Genomic DNA, 15,950 nt, shown 5'->3' with positions numbered 1-15,950 from the left:
TTCCAATTCTTTTTGTGATTATATTGGATTAGGTTGCTGAGTTAGGAGTCAGGAGACTGAGTTCTAGGCCTGATTCTGCTTCTGTAAAGAAATCACCTAAACACTTTGAACATTAGTTCTCTTTTTTAAAAAAATATTTATTTGAGAGAGAGAGAACGCACGCATATGCGAGCAGGGGTGGGGCAGAGAGAGGGAGAGTGAGAGGTGGAGAGAAAGAATCTCAAGCAGGCTCTGTGCTTTGAATGGAGCCCAGTGCAGGGCTCAATCTCACAAACCATGAGATCATGACCTGAGCCAAAATCAAGAGTCTGATGCTTAACCAACTGAGCTACCCAGGTGCCCTATAGTTCTCTTATTTTGAAAATACATACAATAATGATCTATCCTAAGGTGATAACTCTTTAAAAAGTTTTGTATGTGAAAAATCTTAAAAGTTGTTGCAGAAAAAAAATAAGTTGAGGATACTGGCTAATCAAAATTTGTTACATATTTTTCAAAACATGAAAATATGTAATTTTTTTTAATGTTTGTTTTTGAGACACAGAGTGTGAGCTGGGGAGGGGCAGAGAGAGAGAGGGAGACAGGATCTGAAGCAGGCTTCGTGCCAGAGTCCAGTGTGGGGCTCGAACTCAAGAACTGTGAGATCATGACCTGAGCCAAAGTCAGATGCTTAGCTGACTGAGCCCCCCAAGGTGCCCCAAAGACATTTTTAAACTATTTGCCTAAACTAGAACACTAGGTTCTATTTGACAGATTTTGAAGCATCCATATTGGTGATGACTTGAAATACAAACTGTTGATGTCTAGATTGCCTAAAATTTTCTTAATGATTGACCTAATTGGCTGAACAAGTAAATTATCACAGATACTGTTCATTTCAAGAGGGTTTTTTTAACTAAGTTCTTTTTTTTTTTAAGATTTTTTTTTTTAAGTTTATTTGTTTTGAGAGAGAGAGAGAGTGAGAGTGAGTCAGTCATTCCCAAGCAGGCTCTGCGCTGTCAGTGCAGAGCCAGACATGGGACTCAGTCTCATGAACCGTGAGATCATGACCTGAGCTGAAATCAAGAGTTGGATGCTTAACCGACTGAGCCACCCAGGGGCCCCTTAACCAAGTTATTTCTGAAAAACCTTTTAAAAGATTGTTTTATTCTCTGTCTCGTTTAAAGGTGAGCCGTTCATCTTTGCTAATAGAACAGCCTGTGAAAAAAAGGCCTCTTTTGGATAATCAGGTGATAAACTCTGTGTGTGTTCAGCCAGAGCTACAGAATAATACAAAGCATGGAGATAATTCATCTGACACAGAAATGGAAGACATGATTGCTGAAGGTTTGTGGATTTTACTTAAGATACTGTTTAAATTAACTTTGACTTTTACTGCTTGAAACACTATATGGATTTTTATTTTACACATATTTTCACACTGGGAAGACAAAAGTAAATGGAAAGCTAATCAGACCTTTAATGGCTAAATAATTCAAATAGCAAGATGTTTAATTTGCATAATGTCAGATTGACCTTTGAAGGAGTGTGGGAGGGAAAAGTTCCCCTGTATACGAAAGTAGTTCAGAATTTTAGCATCAAAGCAACCAGTTCTCTTTTTCTAAGCAGACTGAGTTTGCTTACAATTTTAAAACTCCTGGGTTGTTTGGTTTTAGGCTTTCCATATTCTGATGTTTGATGTCAGGTGGGAATTACAGTTGTATTAAGGATGTACCTGTCAATCAAGAAGTAATTAAATTTGTTCAAAGAGGAAAATATCACTAAATCTTCTTATTGTTAGAGACTCCTCTTTTGAAGACTTTAGTCTAATAGTGAATATTCCAGAATGAACACAAATACATTCAGAACTGATACCTTTTATTGATTCTGACCATGGTCCTGTCCTTGCAACACAGTTGAATCAAATAACATTCAGTGTAGCTAGGGCTGCACAGTAGTGGTTTTATAAACATCTGTGTCAAAGTAGTTGTCCTCAGTATCTTAGTGTATTTCATCTGAAATTAATTTTCACATGTTTATTGAGCATGTACTGTGTGCCTGTACTTTGCTAAATTAAACAAAATAGCATGCTGGTAAACAAAATATATAATTATCTTTGCCCACAGTTTGCCTGATTATTAAAAGGAAGGCACCTGTGTCATTGTTACTACCTTATAAACTATTGCAATATATTCATCCCTGGTTTATTTTTTATTTGAACAGGGAGAGTATGATAGTATCAAATTTGGTTTTACTGCTAACTTATATTGAGATCAGTTTGGTTTCTTTTACTTAAAAAAATGTTAACAATGAGAAATTTCAAACCTACACAAATTAGAATTGTATAATGAATCCTCTCCCAGACTCAACACTGTTACCCGATTTCAAACATTATTTTTGCCACGCTAGTTTCATCCATCTCTTTTGTTTTCCTCCCTCCGTTTCCCCCTTCTTCCTTTCTGTCACTTTTCTTTTTCTCTTCTTTTCTTCCCTCCTCCTTTCTGTTAAAAAAAAAAAAAAAAAGTCCTCATTTCATTGCGCATTTCTAAAAATATATATGGGGCATCTGGGTGGCTCAGGCAGTTAAGTGTCTGACGTCAATCAGGTGATGATCTCACAGTTCAGTTCGTGAATTTGAGCCCTGTGTTGGGCTCCCTGCTGTCAGCATAGAGCCTGCTTCAGCTCCTCTGTCTCCCTCTGTCTGCCCCTCCCCCCTCTCAAAAACAAACATTAAGGAAAAACCCACTAAGTTAAAAAAAAAAAAAGATTTTAAATAAATGAAAATGCATACATTTTCTCATATAATAACTATAATGCTGTGTCACATGAAACAATATTAATAGTAATTCTTTGTGGTCATCTAGTACCTGATTCATATTGAGATTTCCTCAATTATATAAATTGTATAAATATCCTTTTATAGTTATTTTTCAAATCAGAATCCAACAATGTCTACATTTTACCTTTTGTTATGAATTTAATTTCACTTAATTCCTGAATACTTTAGTTATACATACTATTCTAAGAAAATGTTTCATTTGGGGCGCCTGGGTGGCTCAGTCGGTCGGTTAAGCGTCCGACTTCAGCTCAGGTCACGATCTCACGGTCCGTGAGTTCGAGCCCCGCGTCGGGCTCTGGGCTGATGGCTCAGAGCCTGGAGCCTGCTTCCGATTCTGTGTCTCCCTCTCTCTCTGCCCCTCCCCCGTTCATGCTCTGTCTCTCTCTGTCTCAAAAATAAATAAAAAAAAACGTTAAAAAAAAAAAGAAAATGTTTCATTTGAGCTGAAGAATAGTAAAGATGAATGTACAGGGATTTTTTTTTTTTTTTTTTTTTTGGCCTATAGCTACAATAAGTGTATATATGAACATTCTAAACTAAAAAGCACATATAATGTGCTGTCTTGTGTGTACACATTGGAGAAAAATGGAAAACTGTTTAGGAAGCTTCATAGCATATGCCATATATTCATGGCTTATAATATAATAGACATACAGCATATGTTAGACTGTGCTAGAACCTGAGAGGAGCTTTTGACCTAGTAGGAACTGATGAATATAAGATAACTAAGGAGTAACATATAGTAAGTTTTAAATGAAGTATATAGACAGTATGAACTTGGGACTTTAAAATAAGTTTTAAAACTAGTTGAGATAAACCACATTGTGCTTTTATAACCACAATGAGGTATCATCTCACACAAGTCAGAATGGCTAGTATCAAAAAGATAAGAAGTGTTGGTGAGGATGTAGAGAAAAGGGAACCCTCGTGTATGGTTGGTGGGAATGTAAATTGATGCAATCACTATGGAGAATAGTATGATGGTTCCTCAGAAAACTAAAAAAAGACATAGCATATGATCCAGTAATTCCACTTTTGGATATTTACCCAAAGAAAATGAAAACATTAATTTAAAAAGATATATGCACCCCTGTATTTACTGCATCATTATTTATAGTACCCAAGATGTGGAAGCAGCCCGTGTCCATCAATAGGTGAATGAATAAATATGTAGTATATATCACAATGGAATATTACTCAGCCATAAAAAAGAATGGAATTTTGCTATTTGTGACAACATGGATGGACCTATAGGGTGTTACGCTAAATGAAATATACCAGACAATCTGATTTCGCTTATATGTGAATTCTAAAAGATAAAACAAGCAGGGGAGCCTGTGTGGCTCAGTTGGTTGAGCGTCTGGCTCTTGACCTCAGCTTAGGTCATGATCCCAGGGTTGTTGTGGGATCAGGCTCCACATCAGGCTCTATGCTAAGCATGGAGCCTGCTTAAGATTCGCATGCTCGCTCACTCTGTCTCTCTCTCTCTCCCCTCCCTCCTCTCCCTGCTCTCTTTCTCTCTAAAAAAATAAAAAATAACAACCACAGAAAGAAATAGACTTATAAATATGGAGAACAAACTGGTGGTTGCCAAAGGAGAGAGGATGGGAGGATGGGTGAAATTAGTGCAGGAGATTAAAAGGTACAGACTTCCAGTCATAAAATAATTAAGTCACGTGGCTGAAAAGTACAGTATAGGGAATATAGTAGTATTGTTACACATTTGTAGCAAGTATTTCATAATGCATATAATTGCTGAATGACTATCTTGTGTACCTGAAACTAATTTGTCAATTATACTTCAATTAAAAAAAAACTTGGTTGATGGAATGTTCTGAATATGTCTGTTAAATCCATCTGGTACAGTGTGTCATTCAAAGTCACTGTTTCCTTGTTGATTTTCTGTTTGGATGATCTGTTCATCCATGTAAATGGGGTGTTAAAGTCTGCTACTATTATTTTATTACTGTCGATGATATCCTTTGTATTTGTTATTAACTATTTTACGAATTTGGGTGCTTTGACATTGGGTGCATAAATATTTACAATTGTTATATCCTCTGTTATACCCTCTTGTTGGATTGTCCCCTTTATTATTATATAGTGTCCTTTGTCTCTTCTTACAGTCTTTGTTTTAAAGTCTGTTTTGTCTGATGTAAGTATTGCTATCCTAGATTTCCTTTGACATCCATTTGCATGATAAATGTTTCTCCATCCCCTCCTTTTCAATCTACAGTTGTCTTTTGGTCTGAAATGAGTCGCTTATAGGCAGCATATAGATGGGTCTTGCTTTTTTATCCACCCTGTCACCCTGTGTCTTTTGATTGGAGCATTTAGTCCATTTACATTCAAAGTAATTACTGATATGTGTTTATTGACACTTTGTTACTTGTTTTATGGTTGTTTCTATAGAACACTTGAAAAGAATGCAAACTGGTACAGCCACTGTGGGAAACACTATGGAGGTTCCTCAAAAAATTAAAAATAGAACTACTCTCCATTCCAATAATCGCAGTATTGGGTATTTCCCCCCAAAATACAAAAACGCTAATCCAAAGGGATACATGCACACCTATGTTTACTGCAGCATTATTTATAATAACCAGCACTGGAAGCAGCCCAAGTGTCTAGTGATAGATGAATATATAAAGAAAATGTGGTATTTACATACAATGGACTGTTATCCAGCCATAAAAAAGAATGAAATTTTGCCATTTGCAACAACATGGATAGAGCTAGAGAGTATCACGCTAAGTGAAATAAATCAGTTAGACAAAGATCTCACTTACATGTGGAATTTAAGAAACAAAACAAATGAGCAAAGGAGAAAGGACACAAACCCCAAGAAACAGAGTCTTAACTATCAAGAACAAACTGATGGTTACCAGAGGGGAAGTGGGAGAACTAGGTGATGGGATTAAAGATTATGCTGATGGAAAACAACAGCAACAACAAACCTGGTGGAGATTATTGACAGTTTGGTAAGTTTTCTGTAAAGATGGGATTTGACCTGGGATGATAAAACACAGATTTAAGTTAATGAACAGGAAGAACCTTTTAAGTTGGAACCATGAATAAATGTACAAAGGATGTGCAGTAACTTCATAAGGGGGCAGCAAAAAGTAGACTGTTGGGTTAGAGAAGTAATGAGAAGTAAGACTGGCAGAATCAGATTGTAGAGCATCTTGGATATTTGACCAAGTAGTTAGGAGTTATCTTTTCAAGAGGATGGTTACTGAAGATTTTTAGGCAGGTAACATGCAAAGAAGGTTTTTGGAAACTGCTGGTCATCTGTAGGATGAATGTAGGTTTGGCATGTAATTGATACTTGTAGTTATGTTGAGAAGAGAAAGGAAAGGATTTATGGAGGATAAGGCAAAGGGTAGTTTAACAGGGTAAGTTACCAGAGTAAGGCAAAGAAAGATTTAAAGATGATTAATCTGAGCAAGGATAAGTAGTAAATAAACCATAGAGATCTAATGCATAATATAATTGCTTGGAGACTAAAACTGAAGTATTCCAACCACTAAACAGGAAGGATAACAGGGTGATGGAGGTGCTAAATATTGCTACAATAGCAATCATCATATATAAATGTTAACACATTGTACTTTTAAATTTGCACAGTGTTATAAGGTAAATGTAGTCCATGAAAAAGACGAATCTGTTTCACAGTAGAGATATTTACATAGAATATGCCAAATTTTTAAATATTTCATTTAATTTCCCAAGGTAATTTTATAAAGTGTTTCTATTACTGTGTACTTCACTGTTTATGGGAAGTACTATAGGGTGAAATGGTGAGGTCATTTATTTAGTGGCTTTTAGTAGTATATACAGTTTAATTCAGTAGAATAAAACTTAGTGTAAGGATTATTCTGGCACCTAAGCTGCCAGTGTGTTAGGGCTCTGTCATCCCTAGAATGTTGCTTTCATTTCTAAGATAGTTAATCTTCATTTTCACATTCTAAAGAGTGAGTTGGGGGAAAGGGCATCACACGTCATGAATGGCCACACCTTGGGCAGAAACTGTAGTTTTTGTTTTCAGAGACCCTATGTCTTGTTACAAATTAGGATTTGTTGCTGTAGGAGAAAAGTGAAGAATGGAAGGGGGAGAATTACCAGCTATCTATGCCATAGACTCCTATCTTTATTAGCTGAAGCAACAGTTTTTGAACTCTTTTGGCTCTGTAATTTTTTATTCACCAATGTAGAAAAGTAGCCTTGTTAACATTACCAAATTTGTTAAAATTCTGACAAACGTTGGAACAGATTTTTTTTTTTTAATTTTTTTTTAAATGTTTTTATTTATTTTTGAGACAGAGACAGAGCATGAGCAGGGGAGGAGCAGAGAGAGAGGGAGACCCAGAATCCGAAGCAGGCTCCAGGCTCTGAGCTGTCAGCACAGAGCCCAATGCGGGGCTTGAACTCACAGACTGTGAGATCATGACCTGAGCCAAAGTCAGATGCTCAACCGACTGAGCCACCCAGGTGCCCCGAGGAACAGATTTTTGAAACTGTTAATGTTCCTCTCTTCATTATGAGAAATAAAGCTGATGTTCATTTTTTGTTAGGTTGTTAGCCCTTAGACCATACCTGTTTGGACCCAAAACATTTCTTGTTCTTTATAAGGTATTCTAGCCTATTATCACATGTTGTATATTGCGACATTAATTAATAGAAACTTTTTAAACAAAGCTTTCAGTGTAGTCTGGAAGTGGAACAACTTGATGACCAGACTCTTTAGGGCCAGATTGGTGTCAGTGGTAGGTGACTGAGAGGTTCTGTCTCCTGTATAGGCTTTTCAAAGTCAGTTCAGGTTTCAAGCATGACAAAGTGAAAACAATACTGGAAGTTGTGACATCAGGTCCCAGGAATGTGTTGTTGAGCCACAGTTGTATAAAAGGCATTTCTAGGTCATTGGAAGGAGTAATTTTAGTTTTACTTCTTTTGAGACCATTTCTTCTTCATTGCTACTCAGCGGATGAGTTTTACTTATGAAGATAGTCCTGAAAAATTTTTTTAAATGACCTCTTGCTAGTTCATGATTTGATCAGTCATGATGATGTATTTGGATGTCCCCTGGAACTTCAGATATTTCAGAGTATGTTTTTAGTAGCTGTAGCCGTCTTATGTTGCTTTAGCACTTTGCCATTGCTTCTCCAAGAACACTAGGATAGACTGCCTAAACTTCCTGAGAATATGTCATCCATGCCTACATTTCAGAGTCTCTTTATCTTAATAAGCCTTTGGTTAAATGAGTACCATAGAAAAGCACACATGGAACTCATAACTAAAAGCTTTAATTAGTAAAGTGTGTTTCGTGTATTTTACATAACGTGGCGTAGGAATTATGGTGATGCAAGAACATGGTAGAATATGGTGGGTTTAAGAATGTTAACGGTTTTTAGTTCTTAAGTACTTATTACAGGTCTTGGTACTCTTAATTCTTATGTGGAAAATAGGAAATGGAACTGCCTCTTTTTTATGCCTACTGTCGTCATTGCAGTTCTTTGGGAAAGGTATTATAAACCCCATTTTACAGATGAGAAAGCTGTGGGCGATGAAAATTAAATTGCTTGCTGCTGAATACTGGAGGATTTAGGTAGGAGGTTTCCTTGGATCTAGTGCTATGGCTTGAAGAAAACTATGGATATGGGGGGGGGGGAGGGAAGGATATTCTAACTTAATAGTGCTCTGACAAGAAGGAGCAGAGGTTAGAAATGACAAAATTATTTGTGATTTTTAAGATTAATATAAATTATTTTTATTTTTATACGATACATATAAAAGGGACTATTTTATAATTAGGTATCTATATCTTTATATTTTCTGTTATATATTGCAGATCTTTGAAAAGGTTAATTATCTTATATGCTCCTCTGACATCAAGTATATTAAAATTTTAGCTCCTCTTTGAAGGCATCCTCGTCTCCAGTTACAATGAAGTGTTCTCTGCTATATATCTTCATAGCACAGGGAACCAAAATTCATAGCCTATACAGTGCTTTTTGAAAGTGTTCCTCCTGAAGGTTACTTACTCATCTTCACTTCTTGTAACACTGCTCAATAAAGTTATTTGCACATTTTAGGTATGTTGGATTCTTAGCAGAATGAACCTTTAAAAATGCATTGCTTACTTATATAGAGAAAATTCCATAAAGTTTTTATAGAGAAGCAAGAGGGAATTGATGGATGCAGTTGCTTTTGTAGTATTTTCCTTGCCAAAGTGACTGTGGATTGAAAAGTTAAAAGACCATTCCTTTAAGTTTCCTGGAAGGACTGAACGAGCTGCATCCAACCAAAGTAGAGGCTTAAAATTTGCCACAACTAAATTTTTGGAAGTTTTTTTCCTTTGTTTCCTTCTTTTTTAGAGACATTAGAAGAAATGGACAGTGAGTTGCTCAAGTGTGAATTCTGTGGGAAGATGGGATATGCTAATGAATTTCTTCGGTCAAAACGATTCTGTACTATGTCCTGTGCCAAAAGGTATTTCTATTCTCTTGACTTTCCTAAAGCATAAACCGACAACTACTGTAACAAAACCAAAAAACTTGTAGAGTTTACCAGTGGCCAAAACTAGATATTGTAATATAGAGGAAGAATATCAAATAGGCATTATCTGGAGCTACTTTGATATTTAGTTATTAAATTTTGTTCTGTGAAAATTACATATTCATAACATTTACAGTGAGTTTTACAGCATATTCTGATACTGAAGTAGCAATCTCATGTTAAGAATATGCTTGGGAGAATCTCTCCTGTGAACAGACAGACTACTAATCCTTAAGGTATCAAAACAGTATTTCTTTTATCACCTGGTTGTTGGTCAGTATTAAAATACCAAGATTTACTTTGTTTTTTGTTTATTTTATTTTATTAATTTAATTTTAATTTTATTAGAGAGCCTGGGGAGGGCAGAGAGGCAGAGGGAGAGAGAGAATCTCAAGCAGGATCCACTCTCAGTGCACAGCCCAATGTGGGGCTCAATCCCACGACCCTGGGATTGTGACTTGAGCCAAAATCAGGAGTCAGACACTCGACGCACTGAGCCACCCAGGCACCTCAGGATTTACTTTTTTTTGTTTTAAAATGTTTTAATTATATCCTATTTATTTTAGCTTTTTAAGTGGGACAGCTTGTAGCACAATTTCTCCACATTGTTACATTATCAGAGAGCAAAATATGTCTTTTCTAAATCTCTGTTTTCAATAGTAATATTATAGGTAAACAGTACTAATAACAAAAGAAATGTTTAGGATCTTCGTTACCCTTGTCACAGATTTAGTTTACATTAAAAAAAAAAAAAACCTGATGCTGATAATAAATCCTAATATAAGTATTCACCACTAGAGGTGAGGTGTATGTACAGATTATTTTGAAATTTGTTCTCTGTTCCAGGAAGTGATGATTCTCTTAAAGAATATAAGATCTTAATTGTTTACATCTAGGGATTTTCTTGCTTGAACATACTATTTAGTATGGTGCCACTTAAATATACTTAGTAAAACTTAAGTAAGTAATAGAAGTATTTTCCACCAAAAATGGCTTCATTTGGTTTCTCATGTCAATTTTTTATTCACATATTATCTCACGTTATTGATAGCCCTAAGCAAGTTCTATAACTCCTGTTTAAACTTGGGAGTTTTAGGGGCTCCTGGGTGGCGCAGTCGGTTAAGCGTCCGACTTCAGCCAGGTCACGATCTCGCGGTCTGTGAGTTCGAGCCCCGCGTCAGGCTCTGGGCTGATGGCTCGGAGCCTGGAGCCTGTTTCCGATTCTGTGTCTCCCTCTCTCTCTGCCCCTCCCCCGTTCGTGCTCTGTCTCTCTCTGTCCCAAAAATAAATAAAAAACGTTGAAAAAAAAAAAAAATTTAAAAAAAAAAAAAAAAATAAACTTGGGAGTTTTCCATAAGAAAGACTAGTGGCTCTCTGGTTCTAAGTGATTAACAACTTTGAGGAAAAAGGGCAGCCTTTCATAATATTTTAAAGGTCTTGATTATTTAGAAGTTATTTCAGAACATTTAATGCTACCATCACTCCTCCCAGAGATGATTACTGAGTTGTCAAGTTATTCTACGTAGGTGAATTTCTTTAGAAGGTTAGGGATCTTAACATAAGAGAAATGCAGACAGAACAAAAAGGAGAGGATAAATTAGGTCAGGGAAGAAATGCTGCTATTTACATGTCTGCCTTGGAGATTTAAATATTTAGGGACTAAATAGTGAGTGTAAGGTTAGTCTCTCTTCTCTGGTCTCTAGTCTTGGAGGAAGGAAGCTTTGTGAATGGAAATTGCTATGAATGGAAATCAGAAACCTACAGTGCTGAGCCCACAGATCAGCATAAGGAACACAGCTGAGCTTGTTGAATTGTTTTAGGGTAACATGAAGTGGCCATCAGGACACTTTTTGTTTTTTAAGTTTATTTAGGAGAGAGTGAATGTGTGAGTTGGGGAGGGTCAGAGAGAGAGGAAGAGAGAAAATCCCAAGCAGACTCTGCCCTGGGCTTGATCCAAGGGACCCTGAGATCATGACCTGAGCTGAAATCAAGAGTCAGACACTTAACCAAACGAGCCACCCAGGTGCCCTGTGAACACATTTTTAAATATATATATATTTTTAGGGAAAAAATAGCTTATTCATTTTCATGGTACCCCTTACTTCCACCTCCTGATATCTTCATAAAACATAGGTGAGGAAAATACACTTTGGTATCTGTATATTGGTCCTAGGATAGTTATCAATAGCAAAGTTAATTGGGATTTATTCTTGTCATTTTCCTGAGAAATCTTACAGGAAGAGTCTTGACAATATGAAGTTACAGTGCATTTTTTTTAAAAAAATATTTTTAAGACAGTGAGGTGGCAGGGACAGAGGATCCAAGGCAGGCTCTGTGCAGACAGCAAAGAGCCCGATGTAGAGCATGAACTCATGAACTGTGAGGTCATGACGTGGGCTGAAGTCACATGCTTAACCAACTGAGCCACTCAGGTGCCCCTACAGTAGCAGTTTTGGATGTATAAAAAAAGAGGAACTGTATGTATTTTTCTTAGCCTTTCTTTAGTTTTTCAGAAATTTGTTTCTTAGATTATCTCTTCTGCTTTTTTTTTTTTTTTTAAGTTTATTTATTTTGAGAGAGTGAGAACCTGAGAGAGTGGAGGGGCAGAGAGAAGAGAGATAATCCCAAGCAGGCTCTTCACTGTCAGCACAGAGCCCAGTGCGGGGCTCCATCTCACAAACTGTGAGATCATGACCTGAGCCAATCTCAAGAGTTGGATGCTTAACTGACTGAGCCACCCTGGGCATCCCTTGCTCTTCTTTCTAGGGAAGGGGTTGGCAAACTGTACCCAGGCCAAGTCATCTGTGTATCCTGTTTTTGGATGGCCCCTGAGCTAAGGATTGTTTTTAAATTTTTAGGGGGTTGGAAAAAAAATAAAAATAATATTTCACGACACATGAAAACTATGTGAAACTCAAATTTTACTCTAAATAAAATCTTATTGGAACACAGCCATGCTCATTCATTATTGTTCATGGCTGATGGCTGCTTTCATATTACAGTTACAGTGTTCAGTAGTTGTGACAGTCTTGTATTGTCTACAAAGCCAAAAATATTTACCGTCTGGTCCTTTGTAGAAAAAGTTTACCAGCCCTGTTCTAGGGCCTTGAAACCCAATAAACACGCACAGGACTTTTTTTAAACTGTCATCATGTCTTATATTAAAAAAACATTAGTCTGTTTTGATAAAATGAAAATAATCTTCCAGCCAGTTTTAAAGAATTACGTGTATTTGAATTTCCTAAATAGTGAGAACTATGATGAATTTGTGCAACTTCAAAATCTCAACTTTAGGTTTTCACTCTTTGATTTCAGTATTATTTGAAAAATCTTTTACTAGCCATTTGAGATTTCCCCCTCTCTACTATACTAACCTTTCTTACTATATTAATCTCTCTTCAGAAAAGATTACTTAAGAAAATAGTTTGAACATCTACACAATTAATTCAAACTTCTTTTTTCCTGGAGCCTTGAATTATTTTGCAGTAAATTGGTTATCCTCTATATCATGCTGTTATTAGGAGAAAATATCAATACCTATTGGTATCCAATAATGTATTGAGAGCTATATTATGATATATACAGAGACCATTTTTTGACTGTCACCATAAGTAAATCCATTGAACACTACTATGGTTTACTTTCTGAGGTATCACAGTCTTTAATGAAGTATCTGGCACTTACTGATTCACAAGTGCACTTTAAAGTCATAATTAAATACTAAATGGAGTGTTCCATATATCATTTAATATTTTTTCTTACTTGAATTTCTTAGGTACAATGTTAGCTGTTCTAAAAAATTTGCACTTAGTCGTTGGAATCGTAAGCCTGATAATCAGAGTCTTGGGCATCGTGGCCGTCGTCCAAGTGGCCCTGATGGGGCAGCAAGAGAACATATCCTTAGGCAGGTCTGTAGAAACCTTGCTTCAATGTACAATACCCTTTTCAGAAATGTAAGGAAAGTGCAATGCTGTATTTTACTTGTACTACATTTTCCAGCTTCCAATTACTTATCCATCTGCAGAAGAAGACTTGGCTTCTCATGAAGATTCTGTTCCATCTGCTATGACAACACGCCTGCGCAGGCAGAGTGAGCGGGAAAGAGAACGTGAGCTCCGGGATGTGAGAATTAGGAAAATGCCTGAGAACAGTGATTTGCTACCAGTTGCACAAACAGAGCCATCTATATGGACAGTTGATGATGTCTGGGCCTTCATCCATTCTTTGCCTGGTATGTAATTCACCACTTTGGCCTTAATATTTTTCTTGTGCATTCACACACAGGAATGATGTTAGATCCATCCACACCTATTGCACTAAAGGGCTAGAGAAGTACTATGTATATGTGTTAATTAAATGGCATTTGCTATTGAAATGTGATCTGTTTCCTCTTGCTTATTCCCTCAGCACAACTGGGTATTTTCTCATACCCCCCAAGTCGATAAAAACTGACTAGTCCTGCTTCTGCTGTGACACCTCAGCCGGTGAAGATATTAAAGGTGCTCTCTTCTCTTCAGTCTGATTTCTCTCGAGAGGTCAGTAGAGAGATTGAGTCAGACACTTCTTCCCTTCTGCTCTTCTATTTTTCTATTCCATTTCCTCTTTATTTCCTAATTTAACCTTTTTTAAATAAAATAAGAGAAACTATATATATATTTTTTTCTTTTTGCATTTTTGAAAGCTAATCAAGACCTTTTAGAATATAACATTTTGGTTTCTTTTTAAAAAAATCAAGCTGGTTCTTTTAAAGGAAGCTGCATTCCTTGATTCTTTTCAATAAGTAGACATCAAGAACACTTCTGGAATTTGATTTTTTAAGTAGACAACTAAAATTCATTTATGATATTCCATTCCAATATTGAGGGTAACTTTCTTATTTATGTTTTTTCTGCTCTCTCATTTTGGTACTCTTTCCATCAGCTTAATTCTTTATGTTCTTTATCTTTTTTTAATGCAACAGTCTTTTATATCTACTTTCTCCAAGGGGCTGGTTACTAAAGATAATTGCAACATTGCTCATGATGAGACCCACAATGATTATATATATTAAGAGTATATTTTTTTAAAATCAGCAAATCTTATTCATTCCATTATGAATATGGAAAACAAGGAAATTTTTTAAATGTTTGCTCCATTTTGATTTTATTGTGAATCATGCTGTTTCTCTTGACACAAGCTTTCCAGAAAAGTATATTCCCTTTGAACTTGTCTACAGACTTAGTAAAATTAATCCAGCTACTTTTGCTGATTAATCTATGAAGGTAACCACTATCTCAGAAGCAAACCTACAGTTAATGTGCTGAGTGAAGAAAGTATATTCAGAACTAGTACTACTTTAAAAAAACCTGTCATTTTACCTTATATACAGAATTCTATGACATTTTATTGTTTTTTCTTTTTTTAAGGTTTATGCATTTATTTTGATGGAGAGAGAGTGGGGTGTGGGGCAGGGAGAGAGGGAAAGAGAATCCCAAGCAGGCTCTACACTGTCAGCACAGAGCCCAGTGTGGGGCTTGAACTCAAACCATGAGATCATGACCTGAGCCGAAAGCAAGACCCGGTTGCTTAATTGACTTGAGCCATCCAGGCGCCCCATTTTATTATTTTTCAGTACCTTGTTTTAGAAATGCTAAAAAAGTCTTTTTTTAATTAAACAAGTTATACTCACTTTTAAAGAAAGATTGCAGTTGTTTTAAAGAGAGGATACATTTTTCATAGAAGATTTTGAAGCACACACCTAAGAAAACTTAGGTGTGAGTTAAGCGCTGACCATAGAGGTTTTGAATCTGCTTTAAAACTGGTATGTTAGAGGATGGTGAGTCTTCACTGGTTGTGGTTTTAATATATGAGGACTGAAATAAATTTTAGTTTTTAGGCCAGTCTAGATATCATGAGAATTAACACTGGAATCTTTACTGATCCCCTGGGGCTTGACTTCGATTCTGTCCTCTTCAGAAGTAGTCTCCACATGGGGCGTGTGAACTGTTAGCCTGATTTCTCATTTGGGGGAAACTATTTCCTTTGGGAAAGGAGGGTTCGTTCATAACCTGAGGAAAGTAGTTGGTCAAATAATGAACAATTAATAGATATCTGATTCTTCTAGCATTTCATATGCTTTTTTTTTTTTTTTTAGAACAAAAGCTAAATTCTTGTCTCATTCTTGCTTCTTCAGTTGAAAAAAAATATTGCTTATAGCTTGAGATGCTTGTCTTACTGAGTTCATTGAGACACAATTTTGCCAGTTATTCAAAGAATATTACATATCATTAAAGGGAAACTGCTTTATAATTTAGAATTGCTTGGTACTGTGTAAGTCTGCTTAATGTAACTCTGCTTTCCTTTTACTGATTAAATGGGACTATTTCCAAACTGCTTTGACAGGCTAAATAACAAGATTATCTGTGTGATCAGTTCTATCTTCTTTCACAAAGTTTCTCTGAGTAATTAATGTCTGTGACTTAAAGAAAATCTTCTATCAGAAAATGCTTTTGTCTTCATTTCTGTGTACTCCTTTGGCCTTTGTAAACTTGTTTGAAGCCTCTTTCGAGCTCATTCAGGACTGTGTTCCACCCTCCAC

At 36.2% G+C, this 15,950-nt stretch overlaps 1 protein-coding gene across 11 annotated transcripts in view; it reads left to right on the top strand.

Moving 5' to 3' along the window:
• PHC3 (polyhomeotic homolog 3) overlaps positions 1-15,950 on the top strand; it is a 90,118-nt gene that overhangs the window by 53,755 nt on the left and 20,413 nt on the right. For 6 of the 11 annotated variants that reach the window (XR_009261996.1, XM_058730468.1, XM_058730466.1 and 3 more), the window contains 4 exons: positions 1,167-1,326; positions 9,193-9,307; positions 13,149-13,281; positions 13,373-13,604. Coding sequence is in view for 8 of the 11 variants with exons in the window: in XM_058730468.1 (XP_058586451.1) it covers positions 1,167-1,326; positions 9,193-9,307; positions 13,149-13,281; positions 13,373-13,604 (640 nt within the window). In the remaining 3 variants the exon portion in view is untranslated. Of the gene's footprint in view, positions 1-1,166; positions 1,327-9,192; positions 9,308-13,148; positions 13,282-13,372; positions 13,605-13,780; positions 13,909-15,950 lie in introns of those variants that run through there. The other 5 variants (XR_009261998.1, XR_009261997.1, XM_058730470.1 and 2 more) reach the window with 4 other exon arrangements.

The sequence above is a fragment of the Neofelis nebulosa genome, chromosome 5 (genome assembly GCF_028018385.1).
Source record: "Neofelis nebulosa isolate mNeoNeb1 chromosome 5, mNeoNeb1.pri, whole genome shotgun sequence".
NCBI classification, from domain to species: domain Eukaryota; kingdom Metazoa; phylum Chordata; class Mammalia; order Carnivora; family Felidae; genus Neofelis; species Neofelis nebulosa.
The sequence above is the reverse complement of the archived record's forward strand: the minus strand, read 5'-3'. Positions and strand labels throughout refer to the sequence as shown.